General features: G+C 50.6%; 2 protein-coding genes across 2 annotated transcripts in view; both read right to left on the bottom strand.

Moving 5' to 3' along the window:
• The window catches only part of SLC38A8 (solute carrier family 38 member 8), a 28,483-nt gene extending 13,641 nt beyond the window's left edge, over positions 1-14,842 (bottom strand). The window contains exons 1-3 of the mRNA XM_003418083.3: positions 7,938-14,842; positions 2,932-3,130; positions 124-265 (exon numbers count right to left, since the gene is read on the bottom strand). Of these exons, the coding sequence (XP_003418131.2) occupies positions 124-265; positions 2,932-3,130; positions 7,938-8,213 (617 nt within the window). The 5' untranslated portion in view covers positions 8,214-14,842. The remainder of the gene's footprint in view (positions 1-123; positions 266-2,931; positions 3,131-7,937) is intronic.
• Positions 14,843-16,139: 1,297 nt separating this feature from the next.
• MBTPS1 (membrane bound transcription factor peptidase, site 1) overlaps positions 16,140-17,219 on the bottom strand; it is a 55,149-nt gene continuing 54,069 nt past the window's right edge. Inside the window, exon 23 of the mRNA XM_003418082.4 lies at positions 16,140-17,011. Within this exon, the coding sequence (XP_003418130.2) occupies positions 16,815-17,011 (197 nt within the window). The 3' untranslated portion in view covers positions 16,140-16,814. The remainder of the gene's footprint in view (positions 17,012-17,219) is intronic.

Below are 17,219 nucleotides of genomic sequence, written 5' to 3'. Positions count from 1 at the left end.
GTGCGCGGCTGAGCATGTTCACCCGTCGCGCGCACCACCCAAGGAAACCCTGACACAGGTGCTCCCCAGGTGGGGACCCGGGCAGTGCTGTTGCTCTGCCAGAACGTGCCTGCCGTGCCATACCTCGTGTATTTCTGGAAGCTGATCTCCCGCGGGGCGGACAGTGGCAGGATGACCAGGATGGAGAGCAGGATCAGGGTGAAGTGCTGGTCCGTGTACCAGGGCTGTGGGGCCAGCGGCATGCTGGGCAGGAGGAAGTCACACACTGGTGGAGACAGAGGGAAGGAGCTCACGCCCAGCAGGGGCCAGGACACGCCCTGATGTCCTCAGCAGCAGGAGCTGCGTTCAATCATTGGTACCCGATGACCCACCTAAGCACCCCCTCAGAGGGGACACATCCTGCCCTGTATCTGCCCTCCCCACCACTGAAGCCTGGGCTTGCCTGTGGGAAGGCACATCCCTAAATACCCAGCTGGAAACATGTAAGCAATACTCTCTCCACCCCTGTCAATCCACCCAGGGCCAGGGTGGCCCCCATTCCCAGCTCAGGGCTCAAACCAGTCATGGCCCTTGACTACCGAACACAGCCTCAGCATCCTTCTCAACACACAACACTAGCCACTGACTCAAGTCAAAACTTGAGATCAACTCTACTTGCCACTGGCAGGCAAGGGCATTTTTGTACCCATTCACCCACGTGGAGGTTCAGATACACCAACCTCAGGGCTTTATGGGTAAGACAGTGCTTCCCAAGAGATGTTATCATGTGCCATCAAGTCAATTCCCACTCATAGTGACCCTGCAGGACAGAGGAGAACTGCCCCATAGGGCTTCCTATGCTGTAATCTTTATGGGAGCAGATCGCCAGTCTTTTTTCCCATTGAGCTGCTGGTGCATTTGAACCATCGACCTTTCAGTTAGCAGCTGAGTGCTTAACCATTGTGCCACCAGGGCTCCTTTCCCAACGGATGGATGGCTTTAATTTCAGCATTCCATAGCCAGGGGCCTTTTTGCTCATGGTCCAAAGGACAGACAGAATAAACAAACAAATAGCAAAATGGTAGGCCTTAATCCAGTCATATCAATCAATAACTATGTTCCAATTAAAAGTCTGAGATTGTCAAAATGGATTAAAAAAGCAAGACCTGACCATATGCTGCCTACAAGAAATGCATTTTAATATCCCAAGGCGCAGTTAGGTTCAAAGTAAAGGAACAGAGAGAAAAACATCATGCAAACACGAACCATAAGGAATCTGGAGTGGCTATGTTAATATCATATGAGGCAGATTCAATGGCAAAGTATCGTCAGAGACAAAAAGGGAATGTTTCATCACATGAAAGGGGCAATTCATACGTTTGTGCCTAGAAACAAAGCTTTAAAAGGCATGGGACAAAAACTGAGAAAGAATTATAGAGAGAAATATACAAATCCATAATCATAGTAGGCAATTTTACAGTTCTTGCTCAGAAACTGATAGACTAACTAGACCGACAAAAAAGAAAGGAAAGAAAATCTGTGAGGTTATGGAAGGTCTGAACAAAACCGTCAACCATGCTGACCTAGCGCACATTTCTAAACCGCTGCCCCCAACAACTGCAGAGTACACATCCTTTTCAAGTGCACACGGGACGCTCAGCAAGACAGACTGTGTGCTAGACCATAGGACTAAAAAAAAATAGGACAGGTCTTGATAAAAAAGACTGAAACCACACATATTATGTTCTCTCCTAATATTAGACAATTTAGATAGAAGACAAAATGGTATCTAGAAAACTCCCAAATAACTGGAAATTATACAACACAATTCTAAACAATCCATGAGTCAAAAAAGGCATCAGAGCAAAAATTAGAAAATATTTTGAGTGGAATCAACATGAAAATAGAGCATATCAAAATTGTCAGGATGCAGTTAACGCAGTACTCAGAGGAAGATTTTTAGTGGAGGTGGGCGCAGTGGTTGTGTGGGGGCGGAGTCAGTCATAGACATATCCCAATATTTAAGGTAGTGTTGGTCATCTCTCATCAGGGGCTTCTTTGCAGTTGGGTCAGTCTTCTCAACTGTAAAATGGGCACTCTCCACTAGACATTCTGGCTGCAGCCTCTCTCTCTCTCATCACACTGGTAATTATGCATCCAGAGTCTCCCTTGCCCAGACACTGGGAGCGGGGTGTGGTCTTTGCCTCCACTATACCCCCCGCCCAGCACAGGGCCTTCCTTGCCTCCTGCTTACCAGGTTCCACGCCCTAGGGCAGGCCTAAATTCAACAGAGATACACTTGATTCTCACTATTCATGGTAGCTATGCTTTTTTATGCTATATAAAGTCTCTGCAGACACTGAATTAGCAAATACCGAACCACTGCTCCAGGGAAAATACAGGGTTAGGAGGTTCCTGTGAGCCTCTGGTCTTGATATTTGCATCAACTGGTCAATACATAAGCTTGTTTTATATGTGTTTCTATTTAAAGATACCTTACTTAATATATGTTGTTGATTCATTAACATTGAACTCACGGCCAGTAGCCCTATCACTCATGCCTAAAGGAAGCTCATCTAACACATACATTTTCTCCGTAAGGCACACCGCACCACAGCCTTCTAGCAGTTAGTAATATAAGGCAATACTTGGGCACTATGCTTGGGAGTCCCTTTAAACAGTGTAATCACCAACAAATAAATCACAGAAATGCAAAAAACACAGTACTAACTACAGCACAAAAAGGACACTTGTTTACAGTATGGACATGAAGACAGAGAGATGCCTAGTTCAACCTCGGCTGGGAAGGTGCACGCTGCGGGGCTAAAATTTTTCTGTGCACATTGGTGAATGAGCACGAAGGCATCGCCAGTACTGATTTTGGGGTAAACATTAGTGAGCCGGCAAATGTGCACATATGGAGTCCACAATAACAAGGATGGCAGTACTCACGCTTCTCCAGCTGGTCCCCGATCACCCTGAGGAAGGCCACGGAGATCATGAGCAGGTTGACAATGAAACAGGCTTCACATAGCTTCCCGACGCTGGGGCCACACAGCCCGCGGACCACACCCTGATAGGTGGACTGGCCGCTTACAGAGGCCGCGTAGCCCAGGATGAGCAACCCGCTGATCAGGAAGACCATGGAGACCTGAGGAGCGAGACAGTCAGCCAGGGGCCCAGGCCTGCGGCGCCCCACCACACCCCATAGCCAGCCACCCCTTGGGGATCTGGTACTGATCCCCCCGCTAGGCCTCTCACCCGCAGAGGCCAAGGCTGCCTACAGCTTGGGAGGCCTCCAGCGGAGGTGCCAGCAGCCCCACCTCTGTTCTGAGACAAGGTGTCTCTGGCTGTGAGTCTGTGATCATGGGATTCTAACCATTCTGCCCCAGTTGGACAAATGAGACAGCAGACACCCACAGAGTTAACCACACATGTGTGGCTGGATGGCTGGAGAGGCAGGGAAGCGTGGTGGTTAGGAGCTGGAGCTGGAGCAGACATACCTGAGTTCAGAGTCTATCTCTTTCTTTGTGAAGTGGGGATAGTACCATCTACTTACAGGGCTGTTGTGATGCGTTAGGATTACACAAAGCATGCAAAGCACTCAGCTCAGAGTAAGTGCTCAAGAAATGGTGGCAGTACTATTACTCTCCATACGCCCTCTCCTGCAGCTTAAATATTTTTCTAACATTTGTTATGAAGCTCTTCAAATATACAGGAAGGTTCACAGAATTTTACAGTAAATAGCCATGTGCCCACCACCTAGGTTTGACCATGAGCAGATGGCATATCTGTTTACCACATCTCTACCTGTCTACCCATGCCTCTATGCATGCATCAATCCATGATCACTTTGGAAGCATTTCAAAGTAAGTTGCAGACAGCACTATGCCTCCCCCAGATACTTTGGCACGCATATCATTCATCAGAGCCTGGTATTTGTCTATGGTTCTTTTCTCTCTTGTGAGATGAAGTTTACATACAATGAACTGCAGCACAAATCTTAACGGTATCATTTGAAGAGAGTCCGTGAATGATACAGTTAACATGCTCACCTGGTAACCTAAAGTCTGGAAGTTCAAGTCTACCCAGAGGGTACTGTGGAAGAAAGGCCTGGCAATCTACTTCTGAAAAATCAGCCACTGAAAACTCTGTGGAGCACAAGTCTACTCTGACACACATGGGGTCACGATGAGTCAGAATCGACTCATTAATAATTGGTACCGGTTATTATTTGAAGAGTTAAAACAAACGTACAAGTGCCACTCAAACCCTTATCGAAATATAGAACATTACCTCGCCCTGAGAAGTTCCCTCCTGTCCCTTCCCAATCAATTCCCAACTGGCTCCTTCAAATCGGCATGTTTGTGAGATTCATCACGTTGTGTGGGTTTATCTCATCAGCAGTTTAAACCTACTTTTGCTGATTGGTATTCTATTGCATGAACGTACTACGATGTGTCTATCCGTTCACTGGCTGATAGCCATCTGATTTGTTTTCAGTTTTGGGGTACTATGAACAATGCTGTGCTGAGCATTCTAGGACATTTTTGAGGACACATGTTCTTATTTCTCCTAGAATTGCTGGGTATTAGGGTGGACATATGTTTAATTTTATACGAAACTGCCAAACTGCTTTCTTTCCCAAGTGGTTGTGCTGTCCGATACTCCCACCAATGATGTGTGCAAGGCCCTGCGAGCCCACAGACTTAGGTACTTCTGAGCCTCTCCTGAACGGACCACTGCCTGTCCCTAAGCTGGACCTGGTCCCTATGGAGAAGAGCTGTCCTGAGCGGGAGATCCTCAGCCAGGGGGGAAGCCTCCTCACACACTGCAGACTCAGCTCACGCTACTGGACACACAGGCTGATCCCGCACTACTCCAGAGGCCAGAGCTAGGGCTGCCGAGGAGAAACGTCTAACTTGAAACTTTGGAGAACAACTGTCCAGGCTCCCTCCGCCACTACACCTTTGTCTGTGCCGGCTGCTCAGCCCAGAGCACACCCCTCGCATCCACTCCCCCTTCACCTGGCAAACTCCTGCTTATTCTCTGCACCTCCTCTCCAACATCACTCCCTCCAGAAAGCCTCTGCTGATGCCCCTGCCCCCAGGCTAGGCTAAACTCTCCATTTCAGGCTCTGAGAGGAGCCTGCTAGGAGCACCCTAGGTTGGCTGCTTCCATGCCCACGCCTTCCTTGGGCACACTTACTGTCTGTAGTGGTTTGAATGGAGGCCCCCCAAAAGATATGTCCATGTCCTAGCCCCGGAAACCTGTGACTGTGACCTTTAGGTCTCAGCAGATGTAATCTAAGGCTTTCCAGATGAGATCATTTTAGATTATTCAAAACCCCACTGCTGCTGAGTTGATTCCGACTCATAGTGACTCTATAGGACAGAGTAGAGCTGCCCCATACAGTTACCAAGGAGCAACTGGTGGATTTGAACTGCTGACCTTTTGGTTAGCAGCCAAGCTCTTAACCACTGTGCCACCAGGGCTCTTCATAGCGACTCTATAGGACAGAGAAGAACTGCCCCTGCAGTTTCCAAGGAGCGACTGGCGGATGTGAACCGCCGACCTTTCGGTTAGCAGCCAAGCTCTTAACCACTGCTCCACCAGAGCTGTGTATTATTCAAGTCAGACCTAAATCCAATGACAAATGTCTTTACGAGAGGCAGATGAGCAGACAGACACGGGAGGAGGCCACGTGAAGGCAGACAGAGGTTGGCGTGATGTAGCCACAAACCAAGGAATGCCTAGATACCAGAAGCTGAAAGAGGCAAAGAAGGTTCCTCCCCTAGAGCCTTCAGAGGGATCACGGCCCTGCCGACACCTTGATTTCGGATTTCTGGCCCCCAGAACTGTGAGAGAATACATTTCCATTGTTTTAAGCTACGTTGTTTGTGGTACTTTGTCATGGTGGCTCTAGGAAATGGATCCTTGCAGCCGTGCACATATTATGGCATTCTTTGTCTTCTCTCTCATCCACCAGAGTCTAGGCTCTGTGAAGACTGGTACCTTGTCTTTTTTTGCCCCCGAGAAGTGCCTCACACACAGCAGGCACTCAATAAACATTTGTGGACAAAAGGAAGGAGAGGGAGTCAGAAGGAGCCCCTGCCCGTGACTTGTGCGTCTCTGCTAAGGAGATGAACTGTCTGTGCAGGACCAGGTGACCTGCTGGAGGGGACTGTATACCCTGAGCAGCAGGGCAGGAAACCAGCCTTTACCTCTGGCTCAGGCCCGCCCCGAAGAGAGGGCTGGGGTTTCATTATACCACACATGCTAATGGGTCACTGGAGACCTACAGCCGCACCCAGTAATGTAGGGATGTAGGGAGTTTGCAATGCTCCACGGACCAGAGTAGGGCCTGTGTAATGGGATATCACAAGCTAAGGGCGGGGCAGGCTTCGTACCAAGGTCACCCCAGCCAATCCACCCCTCCCCAGCAACCTGGCAGCTCTGGATGGAAAAGCACTGGCTGAGTGGGTGGGAGAGTTGCTGCTATCTGCCCAATTCTTTCCCTGGCAGGGGTTCCTTGCATTCGTGTTTAAGGTCTCCTTGTGGGCTCAAGTCTGGTCAAGGCAGGGGTCTCTAGACCCTCCTACACAAAGGGCAAGCCACCAGCAGCAGCCGCGTCACTGGGCATTTATGGGAAATGTACAATATCAGGCCTCCCAGACGAGCTGCATTTCAGGATCTGTATTTCAGCAAGATGCCCATGTGACCCCTTTGCAGCCCTTACCAGGGGCCCTGGGTTGGCTGCATCTGTGCCTGAGCCCCACCCGCTTCACCTTTAACCCCATGACCTGAGAGCAGGGCTTCCTCCTCAGCGTCCCATAACGGGAGCCTTACTGCTGCACTCATCCAAACACAGCCAGGCCTCCCCACACATGCACAACAAGAGGCTCTTGCCATTTCCGCTGTGGCGTGGCTCACACATCACCTCCTCAGAGGGACCTTGCTGCCCACCCTGCAGGCTGTCCCACCCTCCTGACCCTCCCAGCACTTACCACCACGGGAAATGATGTTCTCTGAAGACTTGTATCTTGTCTGATTTCCCTATGAAAACGCAAGTGTCACAAGGACAGGGGCCACACTGTCTTATTCATCCAGTGCCGGAACAACGCCAGCACAGAGCAGGCGCTTGGCCTACACTGGGGATAGGGGTGGGGGGGTTATAATGGACTCAACCAGAGCGGGAGGCAGTAGTTCCCAGGAGACTTGAAAGGCCCTGTGGCCCATAAATCATTAAAGCTCATCAATTACCCCCCCGGCTGTCATAGAACAGGGGAACTGTGTCAGGGAGCTGACCACAAAAGGCAGAGTTCTCATGAGCCCGGGGGGCGGGGGGGAAGCTCAGGAAGTAACATGATGCTGTGCTCATCAGCTGGCTCTCCTCCACTAAAGGAGGTTCGGCCTCTGGACTCGGGGACCCAGCAGCCAGAAGTAGTTGAACCCCCCCTCCCCGACATCACAAAAGGCCTGTGAGCGTGCACACGTGTGTGTATGTGTGTGCAGTACGTGAGCACGTGTGTGTGCATGCTGTTATGCGTGTGCACACGTGCTATGTGTGTGTTATGTGCACCGTGTGTGTATATGGTGGAGTGACTCACCCCAGGCGTGATTTCTGTTGCACACAGGATTTAAGATTTCGTTATCGAGCTGGTCCCAGTAGGCAAAAACACTCAGCCAGGCGGGCAGGTGGCCGCCTAGACACGGCTCCTTGGGACTGTAATGCCAGATTTGTGAGTGCTGTCCAAGTCTAACGGGCTCTGTGACCCTCTGCCATGGACCGGCCCAGCTCCCTGCCTGGTGCTACAGTGGTGTGGTCTCTACCCTCATTAGCAGAGGGAAAGGAAACCCCAGACGTGCAGTCTGTAAGACAGAGAGTTCTGCAGAAGCGACACCAAGAACCACCTGAAAAACCAGCAGCCATCTCCTCCCTGGCCCCAGGGACTCACCAGCTCCACAAGGAAGGCCGGGGCCAACCCACCGGCCTGGTAGAAGGCCCAGGGAAAGTTGAGCAGGCCAGCCCCCAGGGAGGATTTCATCAGAATGAAGACAGCCCCAAGCGAGGACAAGCTGCGGGGGTGCGCAGCAAGGGGGGATTTTTCTGCAAGGTCTCTGCTTCCTGGGGTCTGTCCCTCCATAGCTAAAGGGGACAGAGGAAGGAGGGGAAGGGCTTGATACCAAGTTCCTCCCTGCAGGGGTCTACCTCCCCCTCCCCAAGACACCATCTACTTCTTCCTTTGCCTCTGCCCCCTCCCAAAGCATATGGTTGTCATGCGCCCATAACATCTGGCCCTCCTCCCCTAAACAAATGCCCACTTCCTTCCCCCACCCTTCTTTCTACCCATTTATCTTCGCTTCGGCCTACCACTCAGCCCCAAGGACCTCCCCCTACTTCCAAAGCTCCGATTCTCCCTCCTGGCAATCCTCCCGACCCCTCTGCTCCCAGCTGAAGCCCCCCTGCTGATACACTAGTCCTCACCACCAGATGGCAACTTCAGGGCAAGAGAGGGTCCTCAGCCACCAGTCAGGCTCTCTCTAGGCAGGCCAGCTGCTTTTCTGGAGTCCGGAAGGGTAGAAAAAGGCAGATTCTAGCTCTGTTGGGGGGTAAATGAGTCTTAGTTAAGGGGCCCTAGAAAACATGTGTAGGGGTCATGTCCCAAGTCCTTGGAGGACAGGGACAAGTGGGCAGGGCCATCTGACCCAAGGACTTGCTGCTTCTGAGACTTCTGTCCGAGCCAGGGCTGGGTGAAGTCTTAAGACTCCTTCCTCCGCCCCTATCCTGGCTCAGCCCCTCCCTGGCGGGTGGCGCTTTCTCAGGCTGCCCTTATCCCCCCACCCAGGGTTACAGCAGCACAGCTGGAAAAATCAAAGCAGCAGGGGTACACCACAGTGACCCCCGAGGTCACTTTCTCAAGGCCTACTCCCTCCGGTGCCCTCTGAGGTCCCGGTCTGAGGAAGGTGGCATGGAAAGAGTGCAGACCCTCAGGGTCTGGTCCTGCCACTTGCCCACAGGGTGAGCTCTGAGGTCCAGTGTTATGAATTGAATTGTGTCCCCCAAAAATATGTGTCAACTAGGCTAGGCCATGATTCCCAGTATTGTGTGGTTGTCTACCATTTTATGATCTGATTGTGATTATCCTTGTGTTATAAATCCTAACCTCTGTGATGTTAATGAGGCAGGATTAGTGGCAGTTATGTTAACGAGGCAGGCTCAGTCTACAGGATTAGGTTGTATCTTGTGTCCAACTCTTTTGGGATATAAAAGAGAGAGTTGACCAGAGAGGAGAGGGACCTCCTACGAAGGAAGAAGTGCCAGGGACAGAGCACATCCTTTGGATCTGGGGTCTCTGCACTGAGAAGCTCCTAAACCAGGGGAAGACTGATGACAAGGTCCTTCCGACAAAGCCAACAGAGAGAGAGAGAGAGCCTTCCCGTAGAGCTGGCACCCTGAATTCAGACTTTCGGCCTCTTAAACCGTGAGAGAATAAATTCATTCGTGACAGCCATTCTGCTAGTGGTATTTCTGTTAGAGCAACATGAGAAACCTAAGACGCCCGGCGGCTTCCTCACCTGCAAGAGGAGGCTCACGTACCCACGTGGCAGAGGCCAAGGGGATGTAAGCTCCTGCGTGGACATCACGCAGGCTATGGGCAGGTGCTTCCTCAGGGCTGGCTCCTTCCACTTCCCTCTTCCTCCCAGCTCCAACCAGTGCTCCTCACATGGCCTGGGGGGCTTGTTCAAATGCACTTGCAAGTTCATGCGGCCTGGGTGGGGCTTGAACTCTGCATCCCTAACTAGCTCTCAGAAGGCTGATGCTGCCGCTCACGCTTTGAGTGCAGAGACTCCACTGTGTGACCACTTCTCCGAAACCCCGTTGGCACTCACCATCAGATACATGGCCAGCAAAGACAGCAGAATATTGGAAATGGCCTCGTCCCAGGAAATGCAGCACATAAAGGTCACACTGTGAATTCTCATTCGGACCTGATTAATCCTGGAATCCAGGCTCCCTCTAACTCCCCGCTCTCAACCCCAACATGCATCAGAATCCCCTGGCGGCACGTGAAAACAGACAGCTGGGCCCACCCTCAGGGTTTCCCATTCAGCAGTTCTGATGGGGGGTGGGGGGGTGTCTGGGAATTTGCATTTTTAACGAGTAGTCCCTAACACTCAGGCTCCTCCCCACCTTGAGAACCACTGTTCTAACATAGCCATCCTCAGAGCCCAGAGCCCCACCTCCTCTAATCAGTCCTTATCTGCCAGCCCCAGACCAGCCCCAAAGGCCTTTTTCTGGTGTGGTTTCTTACTTCCTCAGCCCCTGACTCTGGTTACCTCAAGGGCGGATTTGGTTAGTGGCCCTGCATGGCAGTGGGTTATCAATAATGTGTGACCTGCTGAACCACCAGCTTCCCACATCCCCAGTGAACACAGAGCCAGAATGTGAGGTGGGAGCTGGGACACCATCTTAGGCAGCACTGAAATTGCTACCCTGAAAGGAGGGTTACCGTGAGTGGGGCCTGCCATGAGTACACTCTCTAGCTCACTGGATCCTTACACCGACTCTCTGGGGGTGCTACCACCATCCCCACATCCCGAGCAGGAGTGGCACTCAGGCACGGTCAGCTCGTGGTTCACAGTGTCATGGCTGGCAAGCGACAGGACCTCATCGCAAGGCCTGCCATGTCCTGCTGCCTCCCTGCACCCCCAGCCCTGACTCTGATCCTGACAAGGCCCTGGACAGAAGTCCTGAGTGAACAAATGAGTGAGTGAATGGATGGATGGATGAGTACAGACTCCAGAAGAGAGATGAAAAGGAAGGTTGGTTTCCCCCATGTATTCATTTCCTGTGGCTGCTGTAACAAATTACCACAGACTTGGTGACTTAAAGCAGCAGAAGGTTACTGTCTCATAGTTCTGGAGCACATGCTCCTTCTGGAGGCTCTAGGGGAGGATCCTTCCTTACCTCTCTCTCACAGCTTCTGGTGGTTCCAGGTATTGCTTGGCCTCCGCCTTCTCCTCTTCTGTGTCTACTCTTCTTCTTATAAGGCACTTGTCATTCAACTTAGGGTCCGTTCAGATAATCTAGGACGAATGTATCTGAAGATTTTCCACTTAACTACATCTGCAAAAAACCTTTTTCCAAACAAGGTCATGTTTACAAGGTTCCAGGTAGACGAATCTTTTTGGGGGCCACCATCCAACCTACTACACCCCACATATCTGGGATCCAATTGTGTTCTCAATCAGTCATTCAACAAACACTGACTGATCAAGTGCCTACTGTATGCCAGGACTTAGGACTCAGAAGGGCAAGAGAAGGGTCTCTACTCTGGTGGCCAAGGTCAAGATCAGACAATAACCATGGTCCAATGGGAGAAATATTGGGCGTGGGGTGGAGAAATTGGTATCCCAAAGGTGAAGGGCGGGACAAAACCTTCTGGAAGGTGGGAACATCTTGTGTGAAGCCTCAGTCATGGCAGAAGTTGGTGCTCCTGGAAAGGCCCACTGCATTCTGGGGTTCCCTGGCTTAGACCTAGGGGGGCTGTGCCGGGTAAGCCATTCTTGCTACAGCAGGGCTTTAGCTCCACCTCCTCCATGCTGGAGGTTTAAAACACCTGACGACGGCACTGGACACGGCACGGAGCGGGGACTGTGGATGTGGCTACAGGCAGGGTGGTGGAGGGGGCACACACTGTGTCACTCTCTGCCCAGGTCGCACACCCTGCAATACTGCACACAGCTCTCCCTGGGCATTCACCCGGAGTCAAGCCATTTTACTCCTTCCCCCAAACCCGGCCTCCTGATTGCAGTGAGAAAGAAGACAAAGAGGCCTTAATCAGCAGCTGGGGGCTTTGTACCTCCTTCATCTTGGCTTCTGGGGCCAGGGGCCACAGTCTGCCCTACCAGCAGGCCCCTCATTAGCTGCCCATTAGTGTGCATGACTTAGAAATTGGCCAGCAGCCTGTGAAATCCCAGGCAAGGGGGAGAACCTCTTCATTCTACAGGGCTTTGATATCTGCTCTCTGCCGGCATCCAGGGCTGCATGACCTTTCCTCTGAGCTGTGGAGAGGCGTCCTGCTGGGCACCCCCCATCTACAGGCAGCGGCCACCTCCACTGAGCCCAGCCAGGCCTGGCACCAGGCTCTGGCTTGGAGGCTTCGGGGAGACAATGAGGGTGGCTCAGGGGGGAGGGAGACAAGGAAGCAAAGCTGATGATCTAACCTGTACTCCACACTGACACCTCCCACCAGCTGGCCCATAGGGACCACACAGGCAGGGACAGTTGATGATCCCAATAAATCCTCTTTGTGCAGAACAACCATTCTGAGAAGTGGGGGAGGCTCATAAGGAAAATGCAAGGGGCAGTTTTGCCTTAATTGCTGTGGGAACCAGGCATATCCTTTTTGCCCTTTTTACCACGGCTATGGGAAGCTCAGAACTGTATTCTGGATTTGGTGACAGCAACTGTCTTAGTTTCCTAGGGCTACCATAACATAAATGTCACAAAATGCTTCAAAGATCAGAATTTACTGTCTCACCGCTCTGGAGACTAGAAGTCCAAGTTCAGCGTGTCAGCAGAGCTATTCTCTTTGTGGTCTCTAAAGGAAGGTCTTTCCTAGTCTTACTCAGCTTCTATAGCCCCAGGTGTTTGTTGGCTTGTGGACAGATCCTCATGTGGTGTCGTGTGTGTTTGTGTGTGTGTGTGTGTGTGTGTGTATGACTCATCCTCTTTTCTCTGTGTAAGACACCACTCAGAAGGAATGAGGGCTTAGGACCCACCCTACTCTGAATGTGGGCAAGGGGGTGCCCAGCTGTGATTATCATTTGTGTCTCACCTGCACACAGCATCTCATTTAGTTGCTGCACTCAGGGCACCTGCCCAACTCTCAAGGGAGAAAGCGGTGGTTAGGAATGAAACCTGGGGTCCGACCTCTAGAACTAGTCCCTCCAGGGAACTTGGAGTCCTGTAGACACCCAGGTATATTCTATGGTTGTGGTCTGGTTCATTCACTCGTGTTTTGGTTCTTTTAAAAAGATGCAGTTATTTACTAGGACTGTCCATGGGAGTCCATGTAAGAAAGGATCTCTTCACAGAAGGGAGTAGGCCCAGCCTGGGGCAAGACTGGTGGACCCAGCCAGAGAACCTGCCTGGCAGCCTTTGGGCACAGCTGCCATCATGAAATTATCATTACCAACAGCTGACACTGACTGGGCACTGGCTCTGTAGCTGGCAAGTAACTAGGCCCGATACACTACGATCAGAGAAGTGAAGGTGTGCAAGCAGAAAGGGGCCAGGCTAGAGCTGAACTCCAGGCATCTGAGGTCAGAGTCTTATGGGGCCAGGGTCTTAGTGCCATGCCCATCCCACGAATGACAACATCCTCTCTAGAACATTCCCCCTGGTGGACCCCTGGTCTCCCACTGCAGCTATCCTGCAAGGGGTACCTACCTCCAAGAAGGTCTCCCTTCTTGAACATAGCAGTTTATGCTGGACCCAAAGCTGTCTCACAGGGACCCCCTGGCGCCGGGTCTTCACTCGGATCTGCAGAAGCTTTCCCACCAAGAGCTCTCTACTCCTGGCTCAATCTCACCTGCTCCTTCACTCACCTCGTCCCTTCCATGGCTTTGTCCCATGGCCCCTTGTGGTCCCGATCAACCTTCTAGTGTCGCTGTCCCTTTAATATGACGCAGTCAGAAGCAGGACACCACAGAGGACAGCAGGAGAAAATGGAGATTAGGCACACAAGCCTTGGAATCGAGGCAGAGTCAAGTTCAAATCCAACTTTGCTGCTAACCATGTGATTCTGGGTAAGTTGACGAACCTATAAAATGGGAGCCAATGTCCCTACCTTACACTGCTTGCGTAAAAATGAAATGATGTGCATATCACACTTGACAATATGCTTGGCACACAGCACTAATACTGGTCTGTCTATGAGACACAAACAATATCCACTTTATTTTTAGATGCTGCCCTTGTACTAACTCAGCCTCTGTGGCAGGCTCACTACCCTGCCTCTGCCTACTGAGAGCATGCCCCTGCAGGCCCCAGGCCCACCCCATTCACATCCCCTGCATGCCTGCAGGCTGAGCCCATTCATGTCCTCCAGCCCCTGCACGCACACAGGCTGAGCCTGTTCATGCCCTCGGGCCCCTGTGTAACTCAGGCCGCTTCTCCAAAACCACCACAGCTCTTCACATGTGTTGCTACTGAACTTCACCTTGTTAGATTATCTCCCACCAGGCTTCCCTTCTTGGTTTACCGTAAGCACAGCTCCTAAAAATCTGAATACTTTTTAAATTCTCTTTTGTTCCTAATTTAGCCTCAATCTGTGGTTTGGGTGTCCATGCTCATATGCTTTGTCCTTGTGTCCTGGTCCCAACTTCCTGGCCCTACAAATAGAATGGCTTAACTCGCTACAGTCATGTGCCTGGTGACCGGCCATGAGAATGCTCGGTTCCTGGCCAGCAGGGTCCATCCCATCCTGGTGGGAAACCCACCTAAGGGCTCTGGCTCAGGAAAGCACCATGATCACCTTCTACCTTCCAGTCTCCGGAGACAGCAGACAAGGCGTGACCTGGGCCACCTGCGCCAGGGGAAGAAGTTGGGGCCAGGAAAACTGGTCCTGAAGGTGAGCGGTATATACAGACGAGTTTTAAAGCCATCCAACTGATCTGTCCTATAGGGTTGCTATAAGTCGGAATCGACTCGATGGCAGCGGGTTTAACTGATCCTCCTGGTGGGAAGGAATGGCAAAGACCCCCAGTTCCAAATGCCACCTCTGGAGATGAGATATCTAGTCCCCAAAGAAGACAGATAGAGCCAAGGCCACTTGCTATGGCTCAGGTGCTTCCCCCACGACCCCATCAGCACCCCTGGTCCCACATGGCCTCTCCTCCTCCTTTCCAGTCACTCAACCCCTACTTGTGAAGGCTGATATCTGGTCTGGCAGATACAGAAAACAGATTGGTCAGGCAGGGGTTAAAACTCAATGGGCTGCCTTAGATTAGGCAACGGTTCCTTAGGTATAATGCCTAAAACATTTGCAAGCAAAGAGAACAAAAATTGAACTGCCCAAAATTAAAGATGTTTGTGCTTCAAAGGACACCCTCAAATAAGTGAAATAACAACCCTCAGGATGGGAGAAAACACTTGCAAATCATGTATCTGATAAGGAACTTCTGTTCAGAATAAAAAATCTTACAACTCAACAATGAAAAGACAACTCAAAAAATGGGCAAAGCATCTGAATGGACACTGCACTAAAGAAGATACAAAACAGCCAACAAGAGCACAGAAAGATGCTCAACATTATTAAGTCATTAGGGAAATGTAAACGAAAACCACAATGCGATACCACTTCATAACCACTAAAATGTCTAGAATCAAAAAGACAGACGAAACTCGCTGGCGAGGATGTGGAGAAGCGGGAATTTCACATGCTGCTGACGGGAATGTAAAATGGTGCACCCACTTTGGAAAACAGTTTGGCAGTTCCTCAAACAGTTAAACATACTTATTGTGTGATTCTACTCCTGGGTATACACCCAAGAGAACCAAAAACTTGCACACCACTGTTCATAGTAGCATTACTTGTAACAACTAAAACGTGGCAGCAACTCAAACGTCCATCAACTGATGAATGGATAAACCAAAGGGAGTATACCCACACAATGGATTATTTGACCATAAAATGTAAACTACTGATACATGCTACAACATCGATGACCTTGAAAACGTTATGCTAGGTGAAAGAAGCCAGACACAAAAGGAAAAATACCGTGTGACTCCAGACAATGACTCCAAAAATGTTCACAATAGGCAAACCCAAAGAGACAAAGTAGATTAGTGGTTGCCAGGAGCTGGGGAAGAGGGGAAACGGGAGCAACTGATAAACGGTACAGGGTTTCTTTTAGGGCATGATGAAAACATTCTAAAATGACATCGTGGTGATGGTTGCACAACTCTGTAAATACATTAAAAGTCACATTAAATACATTAAAAAAAAGTACATTAAACAGGTGAACTTTACAGTATGTGAATTATATCTCAATAATAATAAAAATGAGCAGGCTGATTAAGAATCCATTCCAGGTTGTCACTGCAGAGAAATGGAAGTAGAGAAAGAGCCAGCTGCACACGACTTTTCAGCTTCATATAGATAATGCATTATTTATTGAAAATTTTCTTCACCAACAATGGTGAAATCAAGACCCCAAATTACAAAACATGATGGCAATTGATACTTATAAAAATAAAGCGAAGGTCTATGTTTCACAGATTTGTGCTAGTTTTCTTCAAATCTTAGTCTGTCCTTTTCATCAAAAAGGAGATAATGGAATCTGTGTTAATCCTCATGATGTCGTAATCGTAAAAAAACTGCATTCCGTTGACCAAAAAAAAAAAAATAGCTTTGCTTCCATATACCACGAGTCCTTAAAGTGACTTTTCCAACAATAAATATAGAAAACAACTGTCAACAAGCATGTTTTACTTGGTCTGGGCTGGTTCGAGTGTTTAAGTACATCTTCCTCTCAGGTCAGAAGACCCCAGGCCGCCTGTGAAGCTCTCCGAGTCTTTGGTGCTGCTGTGTGATGTCCCCCTTGAGGCTGACTGCTGAGTCCCTCCTGGCAGGGCCGGGCCCCAAGACATCTGGAGATGTACCTCAAGCCCTAGTCGCTTGAGAGGGGGAGGCCATCTAGAAGGAACTCCAACACACCCGCACTGGACTTTGGGTCCCTCTGACCAGGGGGCCCCGTGCAAAGCCTTCTCCAGCTCCGCTGCCCGTTGAGCCGTCAAGAAGGCGCCCTGGCTCTCCTGGCACTCACACAGATGGGGTCTTTGGGGGGTGCACCTGCTGCATGAGCTGGGGGCGCTTCACCCTGGGCTTCCTCCGCTTGGGCCTGCTCTTGGCCTTGTTAATTTGTACCACAAAGAAGGCCAGGACCACCATGGCTCCCAGGAAGGCAAAGACGGGAATGGTCTGGCCCACCTCCTGATTGTAGCGGCCAGGCATGATCCCTAAAAGAAGACAGGCTGGTGAGTGGTCAGTCATACCACAGAGCTGCAGGCTCAGGATTCATCAGAAACCAGATGCTGGGCTGGCAGGGCAGAGCACTATTTAAACCTCAGCTAACGCGTAGCCCAGGCCATTAGAGAATGGCAGAGTGAGCCACAGCGACACTCCGTTGGGGTGCAGCAGCGCTGTGGTTCTGCTTCTCCTCCCATT

Source organism: Loxodonta africana, chromosome 21, assembly GCF_030014295.1.
Source record: "Loxodonta africana isolate mLoxAfr1 chromosome 21, mLoxAfr1.hap2, whole genome shotgun sequence".
Taxonomy (NCBI): domain Eukaryota; kingdom Metazoa; phylum Chordata; class Mammalia; order Proboscidea; family Elephantidae; genus Loxodonta; species Loxodonta africana.
This window is presented reverse-complemented; position numbering and strand designations above follow the sequence as displayed.